Source organism: Aplidium turbinatum, chromosome 18 (assembly GCF_918807975.1).
Source record: "Aplidium turbinatum chromosome 18, kaAplTurb1.1, whole genome shotgun sequence".
Lineage (NCBI taxonomy): Eukaryota > Metazoa > Chordata > Ascidiacea > Aplousobranchia > Polyclinidae > Aplidium > Aplidium turbinatum.
Genome location: NC_137489.1, coordinates 860977 through 873399, shown reverse-complemented (window position 1 = coordinate 873399; position 12423 = coordinate 860977). Strand labels below are relative to the sequence as shown.

Here is a 12423-nt window from a genome sequence, read left to right as displayed (position 1 = left end):
CATGAAAAATACATACACAATAGTAGGCCTACTGTCACTTAATACATAACATCATAAGATGGTTTCAAGGTAAATTTCAATGGATCATCAGGGTTCGATCTTAGCACTGGTCCTCTGGCCAATATCTAGTGCGAGTTCCCCGTGGACTAGTACGAATCGTTTCGCACTGGTCCGACTGTCCAGTGCAAAAATATCATCGTATTATGTCGTTTGTTTGTTTAGAGCGCGTGGTTCTTGTTTGCGCTTCTCTTCAAACAACAAAACACGTGATTCGTGCATGTTAAACCGTAAGAAAAAGGCAATCGCAACATCATGTGTTAAATCGTAAGAAAAAAGCAATCGCAACATCATGTGACGGAGTTAAATCGTAAGAAAAAGAGTAATTGCAACAGAAATAAAAGATTTTGACCCCAAACCTGCCATACAATTATGGCTGGCAAACGATTCATCTGTGAGGTCAAGAAGGCCTGACACTGGCTATGTGTTTACAAGGCCAGACAAACACACATCGGATTCCGACTATGACCCCCTTTCATCATCGGATTCAGAAATTGAAGAAGAGCCCCAAGTAGATTGAAGACTCAACGTAGATTGAATGTCTTGCCTAGGTAAACTGTTGTTACTGTTATTGCCATTGTATATTTCCATGTTATTGCCACCATTCATTATTTTCGTTTTCAGGTGGTTTTCCCTGGGTTGGCCTTGTGCTTCTCACGACAACCTTGTTTTTATTAGTAAACGGGACGGACCAGTGCGATTTCATGCGGACCAGTGCAAATGGTGAGCCACTGGTCCGGTTGGCCAGTGCGAAAAAAGTTAAGGTCGAACCCTGGATCATTGCTCCAGTGCTTGTCAAGCCTTGCCTTGAATGCATTCAAGCTAAGTGCACTTATGACTGTTGGTGGTAAATTATTCCAGGCAATTACTACACGTACTGTGAAAAAGTTGCTTCTCAGCCTATTGTTTTTCGTTGTGATGGTCAGAAATAAAAACAAACTGAATTGAACATTGATTTTGTTTGTGGTATCCAGGTTTACACTTGGTAGTTGAAGATTTAGATTAAGTGGACGGGAAGGCAAGGAAGCCAATCTTTGTGTCCACCTTCAGGCATGTCTTTAAGTGTCCTGCCACAGACACAGCCGCATGTTCTTGAGCGGTGTTGAACCGGCACCCTTTCGATTTCCGTTCCAGTGTTCTCACCACTCGGCTATGCAGCCGACTTGCTTGAACGTTGATGAAACTAATCTTTAAGGATGTACAATACTTTTTTCCTTGAAATAACCCTTGAATTAATCATTTAATTTTTATGGGCCACCAAAAATAAGTGTGACTTTTTCAGATAAATTGTAATTTTGTCTAGAAATGTAAGTTGGAAGTAGGGATGCGCAATTCAGAATACCGGGATGGGCAATTCACAATTAAACTATCCGAATCCAAAATGGCAATAAAACCCGGTAATAAGATTCGATTTTAAGGATATGCATTATGCAATGCATAAGTCTTGCAACTTTGCAAGCTGTCAGCTTGAGACAGTGAACTGAAGAAAAGTGTGGTTTACTCACTTTTTTCTTTGTACTGATACCATCTGCACTTTCAAAAACAATTTGCGACTCTGCGATAGTTTGACTGTTGGCATAACAACATTGAGCGGATGCCCCTGCTAAAGGAGTTGGGCTCTAAAACATCTTAATTCAATAACCCTAACCCTCCCCTTGCGACGAACAAAAACTTACCAGAGAATTTCTTGAATTCCAACAAATTAAAAAATGTCTTTTTAGACATTGTTTTTGAAATAAAAATAAAAAAGAGTCAATAAGTCATCCGATCTTCACTTTGTGTGGAGCTACATGTACTTGAAAGGTTACTGATATACTTTTTTACGTACAAATTAAAAGAAAACTCTTAACTTAATTAAAAAAAAATCATTTTGAAAAGACATAAAGAATTGGGTTCAAGGCTACGGTACTCAAATTAAAAATTCATAACAAAAAAGCAGTACAGTAACATTTGAGTTGCTTTGAATTAGAATTTAGTTTAAAAAAGCACCTCTGGGCAGTACTGAACTGATCTTCAGTCAGGCTAAGTGGTGAATGAACTTCAGAAATGAATAAAATAGTGCAGTTGTTTTGTGCAACATACACATTTTAGATGCTCTCAAAGCAAGTAGGATTGAGTCTCCTACAAATCATCAGTTGTAAACTAAGAAAGTGACAGCTGAGAGGAATATTTCAGCAATTGCTGAAGTTGGCAAATGATGAAACTGAGAAAGTAACAGTAGTAGTCCAGTTTTACTACTGCTACTGTTAAGAAAGTAACAACTTAAAGCAAGCTGAAACTTGGCATGTCACAAGTTCGGTTTACCATGCAATGACCAAGCAAGTCCGAACTGAGCAAGTAAATTTCATTTGCTGACTTGACAGTAGCTGAAATGTACTTGCTGCGTTGAAGCACTTGCTGAATTGTTGATTTGTCCAACAGCTGTTTTTTTTCGCTGAGACTTTTTGGTCATTTGACCGAAATGATTTGAAAAATTTTGGTCATTTTTATTTATTTTGTTTTTTTTTTTCTGATGAAAATATTTCCTTACAAGTAGCTAATACAAACCAAAATTTGCACTTCCTGACTAGCCACAACATTAAGTTTTGCTGAGAAACGTTGTCGTGTTTCTTTGCAAAACTTTGAAACAGCGTTGTCATGTCATTTTGACCGAATTGACTATATATTTTTTCGGACATTTTGATTGAATAGACTATTTTTTTTCGGACATTTTGCTACAAAGTCGGTCAATGACCGATGAATGACTGCAAAAAAAAAACAAGTCCAACGGCCAGTAGAAATGTTAGAAGTAAGGCAGAGGCTATCCTCTAAAAGGCTATATTTCCCTGTTTACACATGCAAGACATTTGACCTCAATACTTGCTCAGGTGTGTTGTTTATACTTCAGCTGAGAGTTACCAGATAATCCTGGAGGAATTTGGACAACGTTAGTTTGAAATTTGAATATTTTTGACCAAGTAATAAAAATGTTTAATAATGTTGTTTACAGGATTCTCTATGAAATTTCAGTGTAAATTTTTACTGGGCTCATGGGTAACCGGGATTATTAAAAGGATCTCTTTTTTGCTTTTTGTCATTTCGACCCATGTTTCACATTAAATACCTCCCAACCCCTTTAATATTTTGTACTGAAATTTTCTCAGTTTATAGAGAATCCTGTAAACAACATTTCTACTGAATTTCAGCCAAAACCAATCAAAAATGGGGTCTTGGCAAGGTTTTAAAATTTTGGAAAATTTTAACCGAGAGCTGGAAACTGCCACATTTGGATGTCTATGACCTTTGACCTTTTAGAGTGACAATGTAAACGGTGTTGTGTTTTCAATACTTGTCAGCAGTACTATCACCTGTAAAAAAATTGGGTTCTTACCTAATTTACTTAAGCAGTAATAGGACCTCAAACATAGCCACAAATAAAAAAAAATTGTGCCTCCTCGGCAGACCCCCCAAACTAAATGCTTTATAACTCTTGTGTTTCTCAATAAATTTCACTCAAATTTTGCAGGTGTTCATCATATAAGATAATGAAAAGGTGCGTAAAATTTAAGAAAAATTGAAGAGGTTGAATTTCTTGAATGTGTGAATTGACACGGAATGGCCCAATGGTAAATTTTCAAGTGGCTGGTGGCAGATCAAGCTCTCGTCAGATCACATTCTAATTTTGCACAACTAGTTTAATTAGTTTTAGTAGTAATTGGCAAGTTTTCCAACCCCAAGCTAATAAAAATTTTATAAAAAGTTTTTTTCACTCCACCCTACTGAGCAATGCTCTGCTATTGAATCGTTGTACCACGCAATAACTGCTTTAACTGCTAACATCTAACGACACTAAATTGTTTCAACTGTATACCGCCTTTCATAAAACCTGACTATAGCATTTATTCCGTTATGATGTCACCATTTAGGGTGTGAAGTCACGAACACACAGTGGAAACATTTCTCAACTCTGAAGACACGTGTTTTCACCTCGGATGTCAACTAACGTACCCAGACAACAAATCCGTCATTTTTACATTTGATTTGATTGATTCTACGTTTGCAGTCGTTAAATCAGGGTAAACATGACGAATTTTGTTGTCTGGGTAGTTCTTTTTAACAACGATTCAATGTCCGACAACATTGAATCTACATAAAAATGACAATATTGCCAGCCAATGTAAATTAGCACTTTGGATTAACACTTTGTTAAAATAAACGTCGGGAATTACAAACAAGACTTATAGCTGGTGATCGCAGCTGGATATTTTCCATACAATAGCAAAAACAATACAACAGTGGTGATTATGACGCGCTGACCTAATTCTGCGTCACTCTTTGATACTAGATATTTTCGACAGTTAATCCACGATTACGATTATTCTACTGCAAAGTTAAATAATTAGCTAGAAGAAACCGGCGGCCAAATTGGCTCACTGAAGGGGTAGCACTGGCGGTTATTCAAGCACTACTTAGCGGCGATGGCTGCCGGCTGCTTTAAGGCTTGGACTTAATGATTTAGAATAATGTGCATGTTTCTTTAGCAAATGTGGTCACTGGTCACATCCCTTTTTGACAAACGAAAACTTACCAGAGAAATTCTCTAATTCCAATAAAATGAAAAAATATCTGAACTTTATTACTCACATTGGAAAAGGCTTTTAAGGCATTTAAAGTAATTAGGTTAATTTGAAATCGATTTCTGATAAGCGTTGCACAAGTGCATGTCTCGAAAGTAGAACTGCGGTTGTTTAATTTTACCATTTCTTTGTTTACAATCGGTCACTTAACTTAATGAACCATCAAAGCTTACTAGCTAGCTAGCTACTTAACGATTTATCTATCCACTTTTTTATTATTTCAAACTTTTTTGTAGTTGTATTATATTTCCTGTGTGTTATTGTGAAACATGAAAAGTATATGACCACAGTTGTAATAGACATTCCAGACAAGCTGTGCGTCAACGTTACACAGACGAGCTTAAATCGACAAAGCATTATCTGAATTGCCATGTTTGCCACAAGACATTTGGCATTGCCAACTTTTCAGAATTTGAACAAATGGCAACTTGTGTACTTGGCATAAACCGCACAAAAATGGCAGTTTTCTGACAAATTTGTCAATGCTTTCTTAAATAATATCAACAAAAACCGAGAGGGACAGACATGCTTCACCTCCCTCTGTCCCAGACCCATGGGAGCACCGCTCTCTGCGTAAGCGACGCTTATGGATATCCTTTCAGTAGGAAGTGATTATGACAATATTCTTCAAATTTTTCAACAGTATCTTGCTTAGCTTGATTTTCTCCTGGGATTTACCATCTTTCGTATTCATTCAAGCTGCTAGTGCTACATTGGTTTTCTTGTTTCATCATAGATAAAGTTGGAATGTGAATAAATTATTTGATTACATGCGATAATGCACTTATTGTAGTTGAAACTTGTGAATTATTTGTTGAATAACCCTCAATGTGGTTGTCATTGCAGGAATTGTTTACATAAATATGGCTGATTCTACATGGGAGTTTGAAGCTCCTCGGTTTATTGATTTTGAAGCAAATGAGCATCATTTGACCGGAGATGCTGAAGATTATTTCAATCGCCCTCATGAAAACAAAAGCATCCCAGAAGACTTCAATGTGGAAGAAACGGAAGACATCCATCTTGCATCAAAAGAAGATACACTTAAAGAATCATTGTTGAACTCTGTCCGTTTTACAGAAATGGCAATATCACCAATAAGTGACGCCAAAGTAAAATCAGAAGTGAAACCAACACCGAACAGAGAAACTTTTTGTGTGAAAACACCTTCTAGGATTACCAGGTCGTCGAAGGGTGTATCTACCCCTGTTAGTCGACCTACTGTTGGAAAGGAAAATGTTCAAAACAAGCAGACAGTTTCTGAGAAAACAGTTTTGTCGAATATTATGACTCCAAGCAGGCTGGCTACATGGAACTCTGGAAATCCCTCCGTTGCTGTAAAGACAAACAAAACTGCCAACAAGAAAATAACTAGCAAAGGCACACCTTTACGACGAAGTCTTCGGCAAAATGAAAGTTACTCCTCGGTTGGTCCTCCTCACAAGAAACAAAAGGTCATGCCAAACAAGCAGATCCCAAAAGTAAGCATGAACAAGGTGGCGGATGGTGTCATCCCTCATAGTCACACTCATCGCCAGAGGAACTTGACAAGTGAGGAGAGGGAATTGGAGGAGATCAAAAGAATGCGGGAAGCAGCTAAAAAATTCAAAGAAAAAGGAAAGAAACTGGTCCAGAAGTTAGAACACCAGGGGCCGGTTCATCAGAAGCATCATGTGACCCAGCCGAAGGAGTTTCATTTTAAGACCGACGAACGGGTCGCCAAGACTCATCAAATGACAACGAGAGCCGATGATCATCCTGACTTTGTTCATGAACTGCGGAAGTATGCTCCATCACCGTTGAAAATGGGAAGTGCCAAAAAGACAGTTGTTAAGCCATTCAGCTTTTCCAAGAAATCAACAAAACGCAAGTCAACCCACTATGAAGAGAAACCCGCGTTTGTCCCGATGGCAAAAGCAATCATTGACTTTCAGACTCGTACCCCGCGTCGCTTCAAAGCTGCTAAGAGGTTGGAGCCCGTGGAGACTGGCCCGATGAAGGCTTTGCACACCACTGTCCCGAAAACACCAAAATTGACCAAAACAAAAAGCCGACCGATCTCCACTGTCAGTGCTAAAGAGAAAGAAGATTTGGAAGTTCAAGAAATCCAAAACTTTAAGTTTAAAGCTCGCCCAGTCAGAGCTTCAGTCCTGAAGCCGCAAGATACGGTCAAGGTAGAGCGGAAACCAGTCACAGTGCCAGTTGAGTTCCACCTCTCAACAAGTAGTCGCAGCAATCACAGCCACGTGGAGGATGAAATTGTGGCGCCAAAACCTTTCAAAGCGCAACCAGTACCACAATCGGTTCTTGAGAAACCCAGTGTGTTGGATCGGAGGTCTGCCACCCACGTCACAATACCGATGAGTCCTGCTTTCGCTCTGAAGAATCGAGTTAAATTGAAGCAGAATGTCAATGAAGAGCCTCAGCCTCACAAGTTCTATCACCCTCCTCCTGACCCCAATAAGGTATTCCTTCCAAAGCACGCGACCACTAAAACTGAAGTGAAGCCATTTTCTTTTGATGAAAAAGATAAAACGAGGTTCGCTAAAAAAGATGAAAAGATCAAAGAAGAAAAAGAGAAAGCGAATCCATCACGTTTGTTCAAAGCTCAACCCATGATGTCCGTTGACTCCCCAGAGGTTCTTCTTCCTCAAAAGGAGGTGAAAGGACCAACAAAACCAGAGCCTTTCCGATTGAAATGTGATGAGCGTGCCATGGCTCGTGTGGAGGAGTGGAAGCGAGATGTTGATGAAGAAGTTCGAGAGATGCGTGAAAAATCTGTGTTCAAGACTTCCAACAATATTGACAAGATCATCAAAGGGAAACCCTGGGAGCCTAAGCTGGATCACAGGCCTCCCACAAAGCCTCTGGACGTCGTCCTTCGATCCGATGTCCGAGCAAAACAAAGGGAAGAGTATGAGAAGAAAGTTCGAGAAGAGGTTGAAGAGCAGAAGAGGAAAGATGAGGAGGAAGCTGAACGAGTGAAGAATCTTGAAGAGGAGAAAGTGATTGAGCTACGTCGGGAAATGGTTCACAAAGCACAAGGCATCCACTACTACAAGCCAGTGGATGTTTGCAAAAGCGAGAAAACATTAACAGTCCCAGAATCCCCAAATTTTTCTACTCGATTTAAGAAGTAGATGCTGCGACAAAACATTGATCTTCTTCCACAGACTTCACTAGTTGTGTTTCCAGGATCCGGCGATGACGCATTTCGTCTTTTACTCGAAAATCGATTTGGCCTAATCAGTAAAAAACGTAACAAAAAAGAATAAATTTGAGTGCGAAGCCTTTAATCAAGTGATGAACTCCATGAAATTTAGTTAATTCTGGAGGTTGCTAAGTTCACCACCCCACGAATGTTAACTCAACATTGCTGCATCCCGAGCGGTTCAACATTCTCCTGTGCTCCCTATCAACTTTTATGCGTCCATACCCCCACGCGTGCTTGTTTGTGGACAACCTTTTAGATTTTATTGTTTCAAAAGAAGCTTCCATGTCATGCATGGATCCATGATCGCCTTTCCTCGGTTTCAGATACAAAGCTTCTATTATTATGTAACAAAAACTTGTGTTTCGCCGCGTTTAAATCATTGTCTGCGAATGTTTTCCAATTTGGGCGAATTGCGGTGCAAGAGACTGCCACCCTGCGCACCAGATGTACCAAGTGACTTTCCAAGTTGCCAACATCTTGTTTGTACATCTGGCAGATATGTTTTGTTTGCGCGGTTTTGTAAATACATTTGTTTTATCTTCATTATGCCCTTCTACAAGTTCCCTCCCGACAGCTTTGCCAACTCAACCCACAGTGATTGTTGACGTAACAAAAGCAGATGTAGCCGCTGCGCTTGTGATCTTAACGGGAAGCCCACTGCTACCTTGGGACTCGCATACGGAATGTTAGTTTGTAATTTTCTGCATAAATTTCAATTTTATATTTTGTCGGGACACGAAAAAACAATATTGTGAAAATAGAATACAGAAACTGAAGGTGACCGAACAGGAATGGTTTTACGTGCGCGTGCCGCGTGTAGATTCGGACGCGCAAACGAAAGCAGAGTGAGCTGGATGACGAAGCAGGTTTAAGATTGTGTCGGCACGAGGCTGATTTACCATTTACTTCGCCAGCTTGCTGTACGTCTCATTATTTGCGTGTTTCCGGCATTTAGTCGAAGAAAGCGATATTTAGAAAGATGTTTGGTCTCTGTGAAAAAGAGGCTGAAGCGAGTGCTAAAGTACAGGGCAGTGGTGGGCAGACTGTGGCCCGCGATGAGGTCCGGGTTTTAAATAATGGTCAAACATATTCGTACGTGAAAAATATGTAAATATTTTTGAAAACCCAGAATTTTATTTTAACACGTAAAGCATTTTTTCGAAACCAACACGGAGTTTTTCCAAACTATTGGCTGGCCAGCAACTACACCATGCAAGGCTTTGAGATAGTAGAATTTAAAAGACAGGTCGTCGTACAAGATGCAAATTTTTCTACCGGGCCTAACAAATTAATGAAGAATAATTCCGCCTCGATAGCTCAGTTGGTGAAACGCCTAACTTAAAGTAATTGATAGAACAACTAACGCTGGTTCGACTCTCGGGGTGTGCGCTTGAGCAACGCATTTCAGGACTGCTTTCCATTCAGCGGCATCTTGTGGATAAAATAATTCTCCGGCAACAATCGAAAAACTTCACTCTGCCAATCTCGGTAACCGCCCTGCGTTAAACTTGACAATTTCTAATAAGACCTGACGACACTGCCAACCAATTGGAACATGTTCAAGTGACTACCGTCCAATTGTGACTCATCTAGCACTCAGCCAGAGAGTTGATCCTACTTTGGTAGTTACAGAAGAAAAAAGTGTTATGACAGGGGGGATTGAACTCACGTCATGGAAATGTATTTCCTAACACTAACCCACTAGACCACGGTGGAACGTTGACTGATTTTACTTTCGATCAGAAATATCGGTAGGCAACTGCTATTTTGCAGTCATCAAATGCTGGCATTTGCACAAAAACCTAACCTCTTAGTGTAATTTAAGAATCGATTTCGCTATTATTAGGCTAGCATCTTCAGCTTGCACATGTAAAAAAGGGAGTTTGAAAAATACGTAAAACAAGCAAACTCCGATATTATCAACACGCATAAAAATTATATTTTAACTACATGCTAGCTAGCGGGGCCTGTCATTTTTACATTGGTTCAACGTTTGCAGACGTTGGATCAATGAGGAGTTTAGCTGGCTGGGGTCTTATAATTAGGGTATCGCTTTATTGGCGTAACTTTGTATCAAAGCACGCTTGATGTCTGCAAAACATAACTTCCTTGAGTATATCGATTTTATTTGTTTTTGTCATTGTTTCGTGTCGCCAAGTTATAATTTTTTTGGGAGTCGTGCAAGGCCTATGGTGCGTTGCGCTTGAAATGGCTTTGCCCGTGGTAGGATTTCTTTGTGGGGTTTTCTTTGCCTGCCTTGCTCTTTTTTGCTATGAACTAAACGCATCAAGATGTGTTCCCCTCATGACCATCAGCACTCTTGATAACGCACCATGGCCGATCTTCATAGCAAGTGTCTATTTATACAAATCATGAAAATATCAGTTAAAGCTTTGTGGGCTAATAAAGCTATTGCCTAAGATTATGTTATTTTTTTTTGTTTTATTGTTTGTAGCGTTTTATTTTCCTTTCTAGGCTATGTTAAATTTTTCTGAAGGTGTTGCGAGTTGCGACCGTGCCAAATTTCTTTCAACTCAATAACTTACTTCGGCCACAAGCACGTTTTAACGTTCGCGTTTTGTTGCTTCTACATTTTTCTAGACCTCTGCTATGTTGACGTGTATTGTTTTTGCTGTGATGGTCAGAAACAACTGAAACTAGGCCTACCTGTATTTTTCTTATTGGTTGAAACGCTGTTTCTGTAACTTCTGATTGGTTAAATGATTCAGTTGTCTCACCGAAAATTTTTATGTTTAAGTGTCTACCGTCAATCTCAGTTACAGGGCCTGCGTCAGTGGATCGAGAATGCACAAGTAGTCCTATATGTAAAACTGCGGCAGTTGAATCTGGTAACATTTTGCTGCCATCCTTGTTTTGCTAACAGAACAAAATAAACTCTTCTACAGACTTCGATTGGTTTCACATCGATACAGAATATTGGAAAGCCATCGATAGGCTAGCTTTGCTCTCAGTCAGCTATTAAAGTGGGATTCATGTCGTCTAGACTACCTACCTCCACGTGGTGAATCCTGGTAGCCTAACTGTTCCAGGCTATTGACAAAAACCAGAAAATGCAGGTCACAGACGAAGAAGTCTGATATGCGTGACGCCTCCCCTGAGCACGTGCCCTTGTTAGGGCAGGTATATTCTGACACCGTAAGGGAAGGCATCACGCCGCTACAGCTAAATGTAGAAGAAGCTATTAAAGTCAAAATTATTCGTAGCCTATGTCGCTGGGAATAAAAAAAAAAACCTTCCGTCATTTTAACATAAACGAATTTATTTTCACACGAGTCAGTTCAATCATGAACAGCTAACAATCGATTTCGATCAGCTAGTCAGGGGTTCTTAAACTTTTTTAACGCGGACCCCTTAAAAAAACATTTGGTTTGCGTGGACCCCCTTTGTGACCTAGTCCGAGACACTTTTTTGATCAGCATGAATTGGACATAACGCAATAAAATTAATTGGTAACAAAATTTATTTCTGTTTGAATTAAGACTTTCTGATGATCCTCCTTTTAGGGTGAAACAGGGTGTCAAGAGTATAGAGAATAGGGTGCACGGTCGTTTGGTCGACAGACATTTGGTCGACAAGACGTTTGGTCGACAGGACGTTTGGTCGACAGGACGTTAGGTCGACAGAACGATTCATTTTTGGGTTAGGGTTAGAGTCAGGGTTAGATTAGGGTTATGGTTAGTTAACTAACCATAACCCTAAAATAAATCGTTCTGTCGACCTAACGTCCTGTCGACCAAACGTCCTGTCGACCAAATGTCTGTCGACCAAATGACCGGGTACCAGAGAATAGTAGCCTAGCCTAACCAGATGTGATTTGAGTTAACAAAATTTATGTTTTATTAAATTTAAGAAATAGCGAATGCAGATTGTGAAAGATGCTGCTGTTTGTCTTCAACAAGAACTTGAAGTTGTGGCTCCGTCTTTGATTTATTTGGCTCCTGTTTTTGTTTTATGCGATTTGTTTTTTGGGTTTTGTGGCCGTGCTAACTACTGATATATAGCCTACTACATAATTTTTCATTCAGGCACGTTTTAAACCTTTCAAGGATTTGCCACCTTTTCCCGTTCGTTAACGTGCTGGTAGGTTTATATCGATTTTTGTAGTTAGTATCTTTTTTCATCTCGGACGCGTTAATGACGAAAAATAAAATGAATGATGATTGATTGATAAGGCAACACGCATGTCATCCTTTGCATCCAATCGGTTTCGACTCTTTGTTTTAATAGATAGGGGAGAACCTCCATCATTGGGACGATTCTACAATGGGACACTTGGTCTCCCACGCTTGGTTGATCAAGCGAGCACAACGTATATGACGAATTTCAATTCGCCATGTAGTCTTTCGCTTGTACCAACAGTGGGATCCTTCAATTTGCATGCATGGCTGGTTTGTTAAAGAAAGTGTGTTTTTTGATACCCAAAGTTTGTTTTGTTTTTTGTTTTATTATCTTTATCCTGCATTGCGGGAAAGCGGACTTGAGCGCTATGCATCGGTGTACGCCTTCCGACGTACA

The 12423-nt window shown here is 39.8% G+C and overlaps 1 protein-coding gene across 1 annotated transcript; it reads left to right on the top strand.

The window, feature by feature from the left end:
• The first annotated feature begins 5529 nt into the window (after positions 1-5529).
• On the top strand, positions 5530-8430 carry LOC145787745 (targeting protein for Xklp2-like). Its single transcript, XM_082599554.1, has one exon. The coding sequence runs from the start codon at positions 5537-5539 to the stop codon at positions 7811-7813; it is 2277 nt and encodes a 758-aa protein (XP_082455680.1). The 5' UTR covers positions 5530-5536; the 3' UTR covers positions 7814-8430.
• Positions 8431-12423: the final 3993 nt, after the last annotated feature.

Excerpts from the sequence above, each read along its gene's own strand:
- LOC145787745 (XM_082599554.1), top strand. The coding sequence starts at position 5,537 with ATGGCTGATTCTACATGGGAGTTTGAAGCTCCTCGGTTTATTGATTTT.